This window comes from Chiloscyllium punctatum, chromosome 22 (assembly GCF_047496795.1).
Source record: "Chiloscyllium punctatum isolate Juve2018m chromosome 22, sChiPun1.3, whole genome shotgun sequence".
NCBI classification, from domain to species: domain Eukaryota; kingdom Metazoa; phylum Chordata; class Chondrichthyes; order Orectolobiformes; family Hemiscylliidae; genus Chiloscyllium; species Chiloscyllium punctatum.
Window position 1 is genome coordinate 17,913,995 of NC_092760.1, and position 18,126 is coordinate 17,932,120.

General features: G+C 40.4%; 1 protein-coding gene across 1 annotated transcript in view; it reads left to right on the forward strand.

Moving 5' to 3' along the window:
* Nucleotides 1-16,629, forward strand: part of LOC140493433 (low choriolytic enzyme-like) — a 182,122-nt gene extending 165,493 nt beyond the window's left edge. Inside the window, exons 11-13 of the mRNA XM_072591862.1 lie at nucleotides 3,941-4,068; nucleotides 6,862-7,090; nucleotides 15,948-16,629. Coding sequence (XP_072447963.1) covers nucleotides 3,941-3,961 — 21 coding nt within the window. The 3' untranslated portion in view covers nucleotides 3,962-4,068; nucleotides 6,862-7,090; nucleotides 15,948-16,629. The remainder of the gene's footprint in view (nucleotides 1-3,940; nucleotides 4,069-6,861; nucleotides 7,091-15,947) is intronic.
* The last annotated feature ends 1,497 nt before the right edge of the window (nucleotides 16,630-18,126 follow it).

Below are 18,126 nucleotides of genomic sequence, written 5' to 3' on the forward strand. Positions count from 1 at the left end.
AATTCGTTCTCCCTAAAGCCCATCTCTAGCTAAGACTTTTATTCAGCTCTCCTCATTTGTAATGTTTTTACTTGGTTTAATTTCTTCATTTTAGTCTGATTACACTTCTATGAAGTACCTTTCGGATATTTTCCTTCAGAAAAGGTATTAGGTAAATGAAATTGATTGTTGCTGATCTGGATGCTATCACCCTGTTAATGCTGTCAGGGACAATGACTTCTGATCAGCAATCCTGTGTTTCTGCTGTTCACAGGTCAGGAGTAATCAGTGTCCAAAGATGGCTACAAAGTTATGTGTCACTGTGCTTAAGAGTTTTAATGTGGATTGATGAACAGAAGCAATATCGATTCGATATAGGAAAAGCCATGAATGTCTTATATATATATATAAGTAGTTAAGCTTTGTTCTTTGTATTGAAATTATTTAATATTGAAGTGAAGGTTCACTTTCTAGCCCATATTTATTTAGGCGTGGATGTTAAATGTCCAACTGTTTGTGACAAAAAATTACAAATTACAGCTGTTACAAGTAGAACTTTCAAACCTGATTGCATTGCTTTTCCTCATGGCCTGCAGGATATTGTGGTCACAGAATATTATCACATGCTCAGCAAATGAGGCGATGAGCTCTTTCGTAATAGTGAGGAGGAAGGATTTTACATAGGGGATAAACCAACCATGGTCAGCCAACGATGTTAAGGATAATATCAAACTGAACCAAAAACATATGCCAAAGATTAATGTGAAACTAGAAGGTTGGGAAAGTTTTTAAAAAAAGTAAAATAACCTAATTGCAAATAAAGACAGAGAAAATAAATTTTGAAGGTAAATAGCAAACAATATCAAAACAGACAGCACGAGATTTTCAAATATATAAAAAGGAGGAGAGAGGCCAAAATGAACATAAGACCCTGAGGGAATGAGGGTGGGGAAATAATAATGGGGAACCAGAAAATGGGAGGGCATTTCAATAAATACTTTGCATCAGACTGCACATTAGAAGACACTAATAGCACTTGAAAAATAACACATAATCAAGGGCAAAAATGGGAGAGGAAGTAAATAACCTGTCATTAAAGAAAACATGCTAGGGTAAATTATGGGACTAAAAACCAATAAGTCCTTTAAAACAAGTTTGAGAACTCTGGGACTATACTCGATGGAGTTTAGAAGGATGGGGGGGGGGGGGGTTCTGATTGAAACTTAGTGTACTGAACAGCCTGGACGGAGTGGGTGTTGTTCATCAGCAGGAGGTATGAGGATCTGAGGGCACAGCCTTAGAGTAAAGAGAAGGCCCTTTAGAATGGAGATAAGGAGAAACTCTTCAGCTAGAGAGTGGGGAATCTGTGGAATTAATTGCCACAGAGGGCTGTGGAGGCTAGATCATTGAGTATATTTAAGACAGAGGTAGATAAGTTCTTGATTGCCAAGGGGATCAAAGATTATGGGGAGAAAGTGGAAAAATGGTGTTGAAAAGCCTATCAGCCATGATCAAATGGCAGAGCAGACTTGATGGGCCGAATGGTCTACTTTCTGCTCTTATGATCTTAAAGGATAGGGATTTCAAGACTAGAGGCATATTTTTAAGATGAGAGGGGAGAGTTTTAAAAAAGACACAAAGGGCAAATTCTTTACACAGAGAGTGGTTTGCACATGGAATAAATTTCTTGAGGAAGTGGTGGGTGTGGGCACAGTTACAATGTTTAAAACACATTTGGATAAGTACATGAATGGGAAAGGTTTGGAAGGATTATGAGCCAGGAGCAGGCAGGTGGGACTAGTTTAGTTTGGGATTATGCTCGGTATGTGCTGGTTGGATCGAAGGGTCTGTTTCCGTGCTATATGACTCTGTAAGATAAACACAATAGCTACAGGCCAGTAAGCTCAATGTCTGTTATTGGAAAAATCTTACAGTCTATTATTAAAGATGTATGGCAAGTATTTAGAAATACATATGATCAGGTAGAGTCAGAATGGATTTATGAAGAGGAATTCATGCCTGTCAAGTTAATTTGAATTATTTTAGCGAACAACAAGAAGAATAGATAAAGGGAACTGGTCAATATAATACATTTGAATTCCAAAAAACATTTGAAATGGTACCACACAAAAGGCTACTTGATAAGATATCACCAATGGTGTTGCAGGTAGGATATTAGCATGGTTAGAGGATTGGTTAACTCATGGAAAATTAGGAAGGGGGAAATGATTTTCAGGATGGCAACTAAACCTAGTGGAAAGTCACAGAGATCATTGTTGAGGCCACCGTTATTCACAATTTACATTGATGACTTGAATGACAGCTGAATTTGCTATCACCAAATTTGCAGATGACACAAAAATAGGTGAAAAGCATGTGATAAGGATGACACACAGGGAGTGAAAAGGGATATAGACAAGTTAAATGAGTAGGTAAAAAACTTAACACATGGAATATAATGTGAGAAATCATGAAATAATGGACTTTGGTTGTAAGAATGGAAGAGCTGAATATTACTTAAATAGGGAAAGCTACAACACAGAGGGATGTGAGAGTCCTTGTCTATAAATCATGAAAAACTAGCATACATGTTGGGTGGTGTTATGGACTAGGCCAGACTCCCTCAAAACATTTCAAGAAAGTGGCTCAGACCCTAACGTTGATAGTTGTTTTAAGCAGGTAGATATTCCAAGAGGGATATAGCTGGTCAAACTAGTTTTAAACAAAACAGAATTTATTTACAAGATTACCGAATGAAACACAATCAAAAGAGAACAGAATGCCAAATAACTTAATCTATCCAAAAACCCAACAGATCATCCCAGTATAATGATGCTGTTCCAATACTTGCAACAATCCCCATAAACACCCTTTGGCATAAAAGATAAAATCAAACATAGGGTCTCACAGAAGATAAATCAGAGAGGGGAGGATCAGCCTGGACCTGCTTCTTTGGGTCCAGCAGCTTTTACAACACCACTGCTAAAAACCAAACCAAACCAGAGAAAAGCTTAGCTGGGAGAACTGGCCACTCCCCTTCCATTGTACTTTTTTAAAATTTAAAAGCCTTTTGTCTGAGGCAATATCCGTTATCTATAATCAAATTGTCCCTAAAACCCTTCAACTTAGACTTTTCGGAGTCTGTGTCTTTTACAGCCTCCCTGATTAAAAAACAATAAGGGCAATGTAACCTTGTTAAAAGAGCAGCTTTGTCACGGTGGGTAGTCGGGAGGTTATTTTCTGTATTCTCCCATTCCTGCTCTTCAGTCCTGCTTTTATGGTTCCATTTAAATCATACTGCATAGTAGACTGATGTCTGGTGATCTGTCTCAATGATATACAACTGTTTGCAGTCTTTGCCAATAAGAAAATATATCCCAGCTGCCTAAATTTTTAGATCAACCAGATCTATGCTAGGCTGAGACAATATCTCGATTTTAAGTGTGAGCTGATCATCCAAAATCAAACTTCACTAACAAGGCACATTCTGGCAAGAGATAACTTGGTTCTGTGAAGATGCCATCATTATTTCATATATAGTGAAGAGGTCATTGTTATGATATAACCGTTATGAATCATAATTCTTTTAATTATAAAATAAGATTTGACAATTTATTTTTTTTAACAGATTGTCTTGGAATTTGATTACTTTAATATTCGACCATTTATAGCCTGCCTTCGTGATCATCTGTCAGTTTTTGAAGGTTCAAATTCTGATTTAAGAGTCATAAGAAGGCGAAGTTGTGGTAAACTAGCTCCAGCAGCAATCTCTTCTGAATTTAAAATACTTCTTGCATTTTTTACTGACGACTCAAAACAAGCCAAGGGATTCAGTGCTAAGTATCGATTTAGTAAATATTTTGTTCCAAATATCATTGTATGTTTTTCTGAATTACATGGAAAAATGTTTAAGCTCATTCTTTTGTCAGTTGCTTAATTTCTCTCTGCTTTTATTTTCAAGTTCATTGTGCAACGACATTGATGACTTCAGCTAGAAATTACAAAGGTAAAATTGATTATCGAGGTCCTGGCTCCAGTTTTGAACAGTCAAATTGTATTTGGCTCATCCAAGCCCATTGGGGACATAAGGTATACATATATAATATTGAAGAAGAAAGGCAATATATTTTTTAAGAAAATTTCAAATTCAGTTCATATTTTGTTATTTATTGTTCTTCTATAATTTATGATCCATCATTTATTCCCTGAAAGGACGTAAAATCATTAACAACTTTTGATAAGTATCTGAATAAAGGGTAGAAAGTGTAGGTGGATATTACCAACATCCTGGAGGTTACCACTGACCAGACTGGGCTGAAATTGAAATAAACCAGCTATTTAAATATTGTGGTTATAAGAGCAGGTCAGAGACTATGAATTCTGCACTGAGTAACTTATCTCATGACTCCCACAGTGCTATTAAGGCATTCCAGTATTTTGACCCATTAATAGTGAGGGACAGCATCACAATTCCACATCAGAATGGTGACTTTGGGGCAAATCTTGTGAGCTGTGCTGCCTTTGTACTTCTGGATGGTAATGGTTTTGGGCTTGGGAGGTGCTGACAAAGTAGTTTTGCTGAGTTTCTGTGTGCATCTTCCTGATAGTACACTCTGCTGGCAATGTGATTCACTGGCGGAGGGAATAAATGTCTAACATGACTCCCAAAGCCCATCTACCATCTAAAAGACACAGTCACCCACATCCCCAAAGAATAGAACAAGAAAACGGAGCTAATTTAAAACCTCTTTCAACAAGCAAGCACGAGCATAATGAACCAAGTGGCTCCTTCTCTGCTACATGATTTTGTAGCTTTGTGATAACTCTGTATAAATTTCTCAGGGCAGCATCCTTCATTTAGCTATCTTCAGTTGATTCATCAACCACCATTTCTCCAAAACAGAAGTAGGGCTGTTCACTGATGACTTAAGTGTAAAGCCTTATTTGCAGTTCTCCAAGTAATGGTTCAGTGCACCCTGTAAGATGTGGAGAACATTCAAGCTTGGATTGTTAGGTGGCTAATAGCATTTCATTGAATCATAGAATCCCTACAGTGCAGAAGCAGGCCATTTGACCCATCAAGTCCATACAGGCTCTCTGAAGAGCATCCCACCCAGACATATCCCTTTACCCTACCTTCATAACTTCCCATGGCTAATCCAACCAGCCTACACAACACTGGATACTATGGGCAATTTAGCATGGCTAATCCACCTAACCTGTGTATCTGTGGGAGGAAACCAGAGCACCCACAAAAACCCATGCAGACACAGGGAGAATGTGCAAACTCCACACAGATGGTCACCCAAAGGTGGAATCAAAACCAGATCCCTAGAGTGCGAGGCAGCAGTGCTAATCACTGAGCCTTTGTACAAAACAATTACCAACCAACAACTTTCTCCAACAAGAGAAAAGCTAACCATTCCACCTTGGCATTCAATGGTATTATCAATACAATTTCTCCAGCATCAACATCCTGGGCACCACCGATTGACCAGAAACTCAGCTGGACCAGCTACGTCCATGCCTTGACTACGAGACAAGGTCAAATACTTGATATGCTATGGTGCTGTACACATCTTGTATCTTCTAAGTTAGAAAGTACGATGAAGAAGATTCTGGTGCGTTCTAGGTATTTTCCCAGGTGCAAGGAAGGGACAACAAAAGCTAGAGCCTAGATGAGCAAGAAGTTAGAGAGTGACATATGGCAGGAAAATGATATATTGTAGATGTCAGCTTGGTAATACAATGCAGACTGTAAAACGTATAGAGAAAAATCTGAAAAAAAGATAATAAAAGGCATAGTACTAAAATAGATAGGTTTCCAGTATTTAAAGTTGGTACAAAGTTTGAGTACTGTTGATAAACAGTATTGTTTATTATTGTTAGGTTCAATTATTGTTAGGTCAATTATTAATTTATACTCTGAGATCGATAGGTACTAAATGATATGGGATGGAGGAGAATTCATACGTTTTGTCATAAATAAGCCATGAATTCATTAAGGTGAAACAGACATAAGGGGCTAACTGGCATCTTCCTGCTCCTGTGTTTCTATATTGACAGTAAAAGGATTGTCAGAGGAAAAGTCAAAGGTCAAAACAGGGATTTTTGGTGAAGGCAGAAAATATGACTTTATCCAATGTATGGGGACCCTGGATCAGCATTTTTAGAAAAACAATGTCGAGATAGTAGTAGAAAGCTTGACGTGACTTAGATTCTATGCATCACCTAATTTGGATGGAATGCTGCCAAAGTTGCTGACGTAATGGTAGAAATTGCAGAGGTGCAGGTCACAATCTTTCATCCTCCTTTAACAATGCAGGCCAGCATCAGAGGACTAAAAGAAAAGGAAAGAGTTACATTTATATAGAACATTTCACAGCCACCGGATGTTTCAGAGTGCTTTAGAGCTAATTCAGTGCTTTTAAAGTGTAGGTTTTGTTCCTATATAGGAACCATAGGCGACAGTTGTGTGCAGCAAACTCTAACAAACGGCAATGGGATAATGACCAGATAATCAGTTTCTGATGTTGATTGTTGGATAAGTATTGGGCAAAGCATTGGGAAATAATTTCCCTGCTTTCTCTGAAAAAGTGCTCGTGTTTTTGTTCCATCCATCTGAGAGGCCATACAGTTGAAAGTATCATCTGCAAGAGGACACGTTCAACAGTGTAGCAATCCCTCAACATTTCAGTGTCAATCTTGATTTTTCACTTTCAAGTCATGAATGGGATTTAAACACAAACTCTTCCAAATCAGAGACAATCATTCTACCAATATTTTTGGAAAATTAGGAAATAAGAGTTAGAAGGTCCTTTTAGTTGCATATTTTTTCTGAAAAGATATAAAAATGTTACTATTGTTGATGTTCTTTGACAGATACTTTTGAGAGTTACTGCACACAACCTTCAAGAATCTGACCAATGTGCAAAAGCATTTTTGCTTATTCGTGATGTTGCTGAAGGACCTCCTGTCTTCAAAGCAAAGATTTGTAAAACGACAATGGCATTTGTGGTAGACGGAAAGGCACTTATGGTTGAGTTCTATCATCCTGGGGCACCAAACCATCCTGGATTTACAGCTCAGTATGCTGCTGTTCATAACGCAGGTAAAATAAAGCTCTTAGAATCTCGCTAACCTGAGTGTAAAGAACATCATATTGTTGTCACAAGTGGAAAACATGGAGAGCTATTTTGATTTAATCAAGTGATCAAGTACAGATTTATATAAATCAAAAGGTTGTGAGTGCTGAAAGTATGAAGTGAAAACAAAATTCTGAAATATAAATCAAGCAACATCCAACATTAATGTTTTAGAGCAATGGTCTTTCATTAAAGATTCTGTCGAGGGGTCAACTACAGAATTACTATCTTGGTATCTGTAGGCACCTAAACAGAGCTGAGAACACCATTTTAAAACACCACCTTTAAAAGTGTCGGTGGTCTTCAAAAGTCCATATTATGTGAATTTTTGTCATCATTTTTAGATTGAATATGGTACTGCTTTTTACAGAGATCAGCTCAGACTTGTTATTCTCAATCTAAACAGTCATTTTCCAGTGGCTCTTTGATCCACCTTAATGTGTTTGATTGTTTGTGCTTCTACTGAGCCAAATGTGTATGGAAATGTGTATCCAATAACTAACACCGACTGCAAGAATATACAGTGGCACAGTGGTTAACAGTACTGCCTCACAGTGCCAGAGACCTGGGTTCAATTCCCACCTGGGACTACTGTCTGTGTGGAGTTTGCACATTCTCCTCCTGTCTGTGTGGGTTTTCTCTGGGTGCTCCGGTTTCTTCCCACGGTCCTCTGGGAATTATAGACCAGTCAGTCTTAGGTGAAGTTTTAGAGAGAATTCTGAGAGACAGGATTTATGATTACTTGGAAAACCATGGCTGATTACAGATAGTCAGCATGGCTTCGTGAGGGGCAGGTCATGCCTCACAAATCTTATTGAATTCTATGAGGTTGTGATAAAACATGTTGATGAAGATAGAGCAATGGGGTATGGTGTACATGGATTTAACAAAGCCTTTGATAAGGTTCCTCATGATAGGCTCATTCAGCAAGTAAGGAGGCATGGGATACAGGGAAACTTGTCTGTCCGGATACTGAATTGGCTGGCCCATAGAAGACAGAGGTTGGTGGTAAATGGGAAGTATTCAGCCTGGAGCTTGGTGACCAGTTCTGAGATCGGTTCTGGGACCTCTGTTCTTTGTGATTCTTGGATGAGGAAGTGGAAGGATGGGTTAGTAAGTTTGCTGATGATACCAGGGTTGGTGGAGTTGTGGATAGTGTGGAGGGCTGTTGTAGGTTGCAACAGGACATTGACAGGATACAGAACTGGGCTGAGAAGTGGCAGATGGAGTTCAACCTGGAAAAGTGTGAAGTGATTCATTTTGGAAGGTCGAATTTGAATGCAGCTTACAGGGTTAACGGCAGAATTCTTAGCAGTGTGAAGAAACAGAGGGATCTTGAGGTCCATGTCCATAGATCCCTCAAAGTTGCCACCCAAGTTGATAGGGTTGTTAAGAAGGCATATTGTGTGTTGGCTTTTATTAGCAGGGGAATTGAGTTTAAGAACCGCGAGGTTATCCTGTAGATCACACTTGGAATATTGTGTTCAGTTCTGGTCACCTCATTATAGGAAGGATATGGAAGCTTTAAAGAGGGTACAGAGGAGATTTATCGGGATGCTGCCCGGACTGGAGGGCATATCTTATGAAAAAATGTTGAGGGAGCTAGGGCTGTTCTCATTGGAGTGAAGAAGGATGAGAGGCGACTTGAGAGAGGTGTACAAGATTATGAGAGGCACAGATAGAGTGGATAGCCAGAGATTTTTCCCAGGGCAGAAATATCTATCACGAGGGGGCAAGATTGGAGAAAGGTATAGGGGAGGTGTCAGGGGTAGGTTGTGGTGGGTTGTGGTGGAATGCACTGCCAGTGGTAGTAGTCGAGTCAGATACATGAGGAACTTTTGAGTGACTCTTGGATAGGCAGATGGATAATGTAAAATGAAGGGCATGTAGGTTAGTCTAATCTTAGAGTAGATAAAAGGCTGGCACAACATCAAGGGCCAAAGGGGCCTGTACTGTGCTGTACTGCTCTACTTTCTATGTTTACCACCAACTGCCGTCAGTGTATAAGTACTGGCTTTTCTACTGTGTTTCCATGTCACAACAACCACACCTATCACAATTAGTGAAGAGACAAGGAGATCTCATGTCTTTGATCAGCTATGATTCTTCTTCAGAATTAAGAGTGCAATCTACCATGTTGTTTTGAGTAGGACAAGAGGAATGCACCATGATCCTGTATCCCATTACTCTGGATATTTCTAACCAACCTGTCTCAGAAGTGTTATTACACACCTCTGTGGCAGGTAGGACTTGAACCCATGCCTCTTGCTCAATAAAAGGGACACCAGCACTGGGCCACAGAGCCACTACTTCACACCATCAATTAAAGATACTTCCACCAAGGCCTCCAGTTAAATCAATAATCTCATTTCATCTGGGAATCTCCACCGGTTGTTGCCTCCAAGCTCACAGTCCCCAAACCCCACACAGCCCCACTTCTATCTCCTTCCCAAAATCCACAAACGGGACTGCCTGGGCAGAACCATTATTTCTGCCTGCTTTCATCCCGCAGAATTTAGGTATTCCTACCTCAACTCAGTTTTTTCTCCTCTTGTCCAGTCCCTTTCCAATTATATCTGCAATTCTTCCAGTTCCTCCATGTTCATTATGTCTGTTCCGATGGTGAGAACTTTGACAAGGGACCCTCCAAAATGTCCTTCTTCTTCCTCAGTTGAGGACTCCCCAGCATCCTAGTTGACAGAAGCCTCAGCTGGGTGCGACCCATCTCCCGCACTTCAGCCCTCACCCCCCCCCCCCCCCCCCCCCACACCCTTTCCTTTCACAAAACGACAGGATTCCCCAGTCCTCACCTATCATCCTACCAGCATCTTCATCTCGAGGATCATTAGCCACCATTTCTGTCCCCTCCACCAAGATACCACCACCAAACACATACTCCCTTCCCCTCCCTTGTCAGCCTTCCACAGGGATCATTCCCTCTTCACCACCTAGATCCACTCTTCTGCCACTGTCAAAACCTCTCCACATCCCCATGGCAACTTCCATTGCAATCCTAATATTGTATTTTAGCTTTTTACTACAGATACTATTTGGATCAGCATAACACTTCTGCAAACTTGAGTTTTGCTTCCTGTGTTCTAAATTGCATCCTGTCCTGTTAACCTATCAACCCTGTACTGGTTAACATGCAATGGCCCCAAGTTAAGCAATGTCAATTTCAATTTCACATCCTTGTTTTAACATCCTGATTGTAATTACTATGTCAATGAACTCTGTGGGAAGCTAGAGAAGTGATTGCTGGGCCTCTTGCTGAGATATTTGTATCATCGATAGTCACAGGTGAGGTGCCAGAAGACTGGAGGTTGGCTAACGTGGTGTCGCTGTTTAAGAAGGGCAGTAAAGACAAGCCAGGGAACTATAGACCAGTGGTGGGCAAGTTGTTGGAGGGAATCCTGAGGGACAGGATGTATTTGGAAAGGCAAGGACTGATTCGGGATAGTCAACATGGCTTTGTGCATGGGAAATCATGTCTCACAAACTTGATTGAGTTTTTTGAAGAAGTAACAAAGAGGATTGATGAGGGCAGTGCAGTAGATGTGATCTGTATGGACTTCAGTAAGGCATTCGACAAGATTCTCCATGGGAGACTGGTTAGCAAGGTTAGATCTCACGGAATACAGAGAGAACTAGCCATTTGGATACAGAACTGGCTCAAAGGTAGAAAACAGAGGGTTGTGGTGGTGGAGGGTTGTTTTCAGACTGGAGGCCTGTGACCAGTGGAGTATCACAAGGATCGGTGCTGGGTCCTCTACTTTTTGTCAGATGGGCCAATGGGCTGAGAAGTGGCAGATAGAGTTTAATTGAGATAAATGCGAGGTGCTGCATTTTGGGAAAGCAAATCTTAGCAGGACTTATACACTTAATGGTAAAGTCGTAGGGAGTGTTGCTGAACAAAGAGACCTTGGAGTGCAGGTTCATAGCTCCTTGAAAGTGGAGTCGCAGGTAGTTAGGATAGTGAAGAAGGTGTTTGGTATGCTTTCCTTTATTGGTCAGAGTATTGAGTACAGGAGTTGGGAGGTCATGTTGCGGCTGTACAGGACATTGGTTAGGCCACTGTTGGAATATTGCATGCAATTCTGGTCTCCTTCCTATCGGAAAGATGTGAAACTTGAAAGGGTTCAGAAAAGATTTACAAGGATGTTGCCAGAGTTGGAGGATTTGAGCTACAGGGAGAGGCTGAACAGGCTGGGACTGTTTTCCCTGGAGGTTGAGGGGTGACCTTATAGAGGTTTACAAAATTATGAGGGGCAAAGTCTTTTCCCTGGGGTTGGGGAGTCCAGAACTAGACGGCATAGGTTTAGGGTGAGAGGGGAAAGATATAAAAGAGACCTAAGGGGCAACTTTTTCACACAGAGGGTGATACGTGTATGGAATGAGCTGCCAGAGGAAGTGGTGGAGGCTGGTACAATTGCAACATTTAAGAGGCATCTGGATGGGTATATGAAAAGGAAGGGTTTGGAGGGATATGGGCCGGGTGCTGGCAGGTGGGACTAGATTGGGTTGGGATATCTGAAGGGGTTGGACCGAAGGGCCTGTTTCCATACTGTACATCTCTATGACTCTATGGCTGCTGTTCCTTCTCCTGCTAAGGATTCAATCTTTGAAACGCTTTCCGAAAGTCATTATCCAACTCCATTTCTCTCAAGATTTTAAAAAATTTGTCATGGGATGAGGGTCGTCACTGGCTAGGCCAGAAATTATTGCCAATCCCTAATGGCCCAGAGGGCAGTTAAGAGTCAACCGCATTGCTGTGGGTCTGGTGTCACATGTAGGCCAGACCAGGTATGGATGGCAGATTCCTTCCTGAAGAGGCATTAGTGAACCAGATGGGCTTTTCCTGATAATCAACAATGGATTCAAGGTCATTCTTCAACTCTTAATTCCAATTTTCTTTTATATTGAATTCAGATTCCATGATCTGCCTTGGCAGGATTCAAACCAGGGTTCCCCAGAATATTACCTGGGTCTCTGGATTGACAGAGCAGCAATAATGCCACTATACCATCACCTCCCCCTTAAAATGCTCCTTAAAAACCGATACATTTGGCCCAGCCTTTAATAAGCGGCCCTCATGGTTTGCCATCATATTTTGCTTGACAACATCCGTCAGAATGGTTTGCAATGTTTGAGGTACTATATATGTAGTTGTTATTAAGCCAGTGCGTTGGCTGCTAAACAACACCAGAGAAGGAGAGATACAATTAGGAGATAGCCAGCCATGAAGGTTTACTGCCAGAGAGGATTATCATGAACCTCTATACTATCCATGCTTCTGGAGGCTGAAATTGCTTCAGAAACTGCATTGCTCCAAAGAGACAGTCTACAACCTCCTTGAAGTCAGCTCTTTATTCTTTATGCTAGTGAAGATCATAATAGTATGTGAAAACATCAGCATCAACTAGCAGGTGCATTCTTTGCAGGTGCCAACCAGTTTATGGTCTTGTTTCTGGATTCCAGCATTAATGCCTGCCTATAGATTCCTGGGTGAGACTGATCCAGAACTTCAATCTTTTTCAATCGAAAAACAAAACGATGTAATTATGCAAATTGTATGCAAGGTTTCCTGGTAACTTGTGCTTGTATTATCTCTTTATTAAGGCATTCTCACCCTTATTTAAACAACATAGAAAGACTGGCTGTTATAAGACACTAATGATATCTCCTTTTAATTATGCTAAGCAGTGCTGCACACCCTCCTCATTCCTAAAGAAGGGCTTATGCCCGAAACGTCGATTCTCCTTCTGATCTGATCCCCAGCATCTGCAGTCCTCACTTTCTCCTTGTGTTGGTTCAGTCAGCCGGATTCATCAATGTGATGGTTTAATTTGTTTGTTACACATTTGTGATGGCTTGTGGAATAATGGGGCTTAAGTGGGGACACAGTCAACAACAGAAGAACCAATTTAAAGTTTTCCTTGAGGAAATAGTGATCCAGGCCTTATATTTTGGCAACTGAGTTTTATATCAATGTCATGTCATAAATTTCAGATTAGACACCAGGACAGGCAAAACTATATTATCAGATAGTGAGCTGATTAACAAAATACTGCCTGCAGCTGACAATAGTGCAAACCACTTGGTCCAGGAGACAAGACTGTTTGCTTTAAGCAACCTTCCAACACAGCAAGTATAAAACAGTAGATAACTTATACGTACTTCAAAACCAGGAATTCTTACTCTTGAGTAAAAGGGCATGTGTTGACCTCAAACTTATTCCAAGGTTGAACAGCAGAAGCTAAGAATCTATTTTAAAATGGAATACCTTAAATTATTTATTGAAGGAGAGTGAATACCGAATACAGCATTAGATTGAAGAAAGATGCTAAATCTAAACCAAAGATATAAAGTTTCTATTAATCCAGGAGAATTACACACACAGAAGTAATTGAGAAGTATTTTGCAGAGTAATTTCCCTATTTATCAAACCAACAAAATAGTGCTTGGCTATGGCTTTGGTTCCCAACCATAAATATGATGTTTCAATTTGTGTTGACATTACACAGCTCAAAAGGCAGTGTAAAACGTCGATTCTCCTGTTCCTTTGATGCTGCCTGACCTGCTGCGCTTTTCCAGCAATACATTTTCAGCTCTGCTCCCCAACATTTGCAGTCCTCACTTTCTCCTATATCCACATGTAACCAATGTTTAGCTAACCTATCAGAAAGTCAAATTTTCAATGGATCCTGGCAACTGCCATTGGATTATTAAATTCCTAACTCTATCTGCGAGGTCTTATTTCAACAGAGTACCATTTTGGATACCTCGGTCCCAAACAGCTTGCTGCAGAATATGTCCAATATTTTACAAGGACTTCAGGAAACATAAGCACTGGAATTACATGATATATGGGGAAACAGTTGAACGGTGCGATTACAGAATGCATGTAGTCTTAAAATGTTTACAATCAGAACAACTGACCTTTAGTGCCCACCTGTGCCTCCTGCAGTAAGTGAAGCTACCTGGAGAAGGAAGATCAAGGGAGCACAAAGTCCTGACAAGCTAAAAGGATCATTTCAGTGATCCCTGTGGACAGGACCACTGAACTACCTTCTCAGTCTTTGCCTCTATCCTTAACACCCAAGCCTGCCTTGCGGTTTATCATTGTTTATCTGTAATGAGAATCTATTTATGCAGTTAAGTACAGAAACCTGACCTGTGTTCTCTGTCAACCTGTGTCCAAAATACAGGTACACTGGGGAATTTTTACTTATTAAAAAATCTTAAACTTACTCTGGAAATAGTTGGCTAGATGCTCAGCCAGCTCACCCAGTGAGACCTCATGTACACTGTTTCATAAATCCACTCCACCACTCCTGCACTATTTACCCAACTCTTACACTGTTTAATGAAGCCTCTCCACCACTCATGCACTGTTTAACAGACTCTCAAACTATCCAATAGACTATTGTACTGCTGATTAAATTCTTGCACTGTTTAGTGCACTGTTGTCACCTTTACGCTGTTTAATGGACTCTCACTGGTGCCCACTCACTGCCTAATGAACAGTGGAATGGAATCTCTGCATTGCCATCTTCCTATTTAATGGACTATCTCCATTACTCTAGGCTGTTTAATAGAGTCTTGCTGTTCTCATGTTAATGGATACCTTCCATTTTCTCTGACGACAGCCCTGCATTCAAACTCTGTTGGATATTCTGGAAACTCATTCTTCCCAGCCTTACTACATGGAGGTGGTGGCATGAACCAGTCACAATGAGTTCACTCTTCCTAATGTTTCCCTTTAGGAAATTGACATTCACCCAGGAGATAGCAGAAAGACAAGAGGCCCCAACAATAAATCCTCTCTCCCTCCCTCTTGTCCTTCAAGATGTTTGTTAAACTCTCCATATTTGGCCATTTTTGGTACCCTTCTTACCAGACACACTGGAATACAATATTGACATCATTTATTAATGTTAATGTTTGCAGTATAAGTGTACACTACGTAAATCTGAAAAGTGGGATGATAAAATAAAATGCTTGAGAAAGCCAATGGTAATAACTCTACAGCGGGAGTTCTATGTGCTGTTTTAAGGATCTTTGCAAATAATTACCCAGGAAAAGGTGCATACCAAGAAAACACCAGGGATGATGCCAACCACTGCTGCCTCACAGTGCCAGGGACCCGGGTTTGATTCCACCCTCAGGTGTCTGTGTGGAGTTTGCATATCCTCCCCGTCTCTGCGTGGGTGTCCTCCAGGTGCTCCGGTTTCCTCCCACAACCCAAAGGTGTTCTGGCTAGGTGAATTAGCTTTGGTAAAATGTGGGGTGGGATGCCCTTTGTATGGTCACTGCAGACTCGCTGGCCAAATAGCCTCTTTCTGCACAGGAGAAATTCTATGAGTTGCAAAGCTAAGTTTGAATGAATAAGGGGATTTGCTGGCTTCATTCATGTTTCTGTAAAGTATAAATAGGGTTGTCTTGGATAGCTTGTTTATTAATGTAAATTGAGTTTCAATCGTCACCCAGACTTTGCCAATCAAAATGTAAATTAAGGAGAAGTGAAATTGGAGTTGTTTGTACTTCATCGACAAGGTCAATATTACTCTTGGCTGGTGTTCTAAAACTCTACCTCATGTAATGCAGGTAGGCACTAGATGGCATCAGATTAATAGGTTATATTTTCATTTGCAAGTTTCTCATGATGGGAACAGCTATAGGGTAGGACCATATGAAATCAGCTTGTGCAGCAGTCTAAGTTTAGAGGGCTTATTAACTTCCTTCTAAAACAACCAAATGAAGACAACTCCTGTTCAATGATATTCAATAGTAATTCTCTCATTTTGTTTCGTGTTTTCACAGGTGAAGGTTCCTTTCAGTGGAGTCAATGCAATCTGTGTATGTTGATATTGTGCCGAGTGTTGATTTCCTCATGAACACTATCATTTCCACAGGACAACCTGAGCTAGCATTAATACTTTTCTAACTCTAGGATCCAACATTTGTTGTACAGTAATCAGCTAAAGTCATGAATGTCATTGGTGATAATGTTAAACTTTAACTTGTTATTTTTGTTATATCTTGACCTTAAAAGCAGCAGCTTATGGCCAAAAACATATATTTGAAGGAAAGATGAAAATGTTTTCCAAAACGCATGTTCAAGTCCCTTGGTATGCCTGAGAAAGTCTGGATCATTGATACTTGTGCCAACTATACTGTTCCATTGCACTGATGTAGTAGACAGAGTTCCTGCTTTTACTGCTCCGGCAGAGATTAGGGATGATTAGGAATCTTCCTGGGATTTAAAAATGACACAGAATTGATCTCTGCAATTATTGGCTTGCCTCCTCACTTGTTCTGGTTGTGTTGTAATAATGTTTTTGATACTTTGTTTGTTATTTTTATGATTTGCAAGGAAATGTGATGTCAGAATAAAATTAAAATTTTGCTTGGAGTTATGACTGCAGTAAGTGAAGCTACCTGGAGAAGGAAGATTTCACTAAGAGCAATTTGTTCTCTATTTATTCTTGTGACAAATAAACATTTTATGGTGTATTAATAAAGGAAGTTAATATAAATATTAATGTGCTTTGAGTATCTTCAAAACTCTTTCCAGTTGTCCTAACACCTAAGAATCACATTCTTTTCTGACTAATCTCAATACCGTTGGATGACCGTTCACTTTGTCTCACTACTAGAGTGGCATAGTCATGAGAGATTGGTGTTGTGACCCTTGAAATCTGGAAGGGGAATGTGGAGGTTGACTTGCTCGCTGAGCTGGTCAGTTTGTTTGCAGATGTTTCTTCACTTTACTAGATAACATCATTTAGTGAGCCCTCCAGTGAAGTATTGGTGATCTGTCACCCTTGCTGTTTATGTGTCCTGGTTTGCCGAAGTGGCTGATATCATTTCCAATTTTTGTTTCTTAGTGGTTGGTAATATGGGGTCTAACTCTACATGTTTGTTAGTGGAGTTCCAGGTTGACTGCCAGGAATTCCCGTGCATATCTTTGTTTGGCTTGTCCTAGGATGGATCTGTTGTCCCAGTCCGTGTCCTTCTTTGTCTGTGTCTATGGAGTTGCCGAGCTGACGGCACTCTGAGCAAAGATTCACAACAAATGGAGTGAAAATTTCACAACTGAACAGAGCCATAGCCATTACCTCCATAAAGGATCAGAAGGCAATGACTATTCAACAGGAGCAAAAACCAACCCCCTACTGAATGGTCATTAGGGTCTCTCTCTCTGCTGGCTTGACCAATTCCATGTTAATGTCCAAAGGTAACCATTGACCAGGAATACAACAAATGGTTACAGGATAGAAAGAGGTCATTGGATCCCTGAAAGAGCAGACTATCTGTGGCATTCCACCACACATCCAACTCCCCACCCGACTGCCCTCCACAGCACCCACACACGTATCAACCTGACCTTCTCCCTGTAAACCTGCAAATTCTTTTCAATTCAATAATCCTATTCCATCTTGAAAGCTTCAACTGAACTTACGTCCACATCTCAGTCAATGCATTCCATCCTCTTAATCATTTGCTGCTTCCTCCAAGAAAAGTGTTTGCCTCCTGCCTCCACTGCTTCTTTTGCCAATTACATTAAACATACGTCCTTCGGTTCCTGATCTGTTTATGATTGGGAACAGGTTTTTCACTTCTGTCTGGATTCCTCATGATTTTGAACATTAATATCAACAATCTTTTCAACCTTTCTCCAAGGAATATATTCAACTTCTCTAGTCTGTATGACCAAAGTTCCACATTCCTGGAACTATACTTGTAAACTTTTTTTTTCTGCATTTTCCCAAATGTTTTCATCTCCTGCCAAACGTTTGCTGGCCAGATCCACAGGCAATACTCCAGTTGAGGCCAAACTAATGTTTTATCCAGATTTAGTGTGACTTGCTTTCTTTTTGTACTCTGCTTTTAAAGCTAGGAAAACTGAAAGATTTACTTCATCCTTATTTTTATTTAATTGAATTTTTTAATTCCCAGTTTAGACTAACCCCTAACTGGGGAGAAAAGTAAATACAGT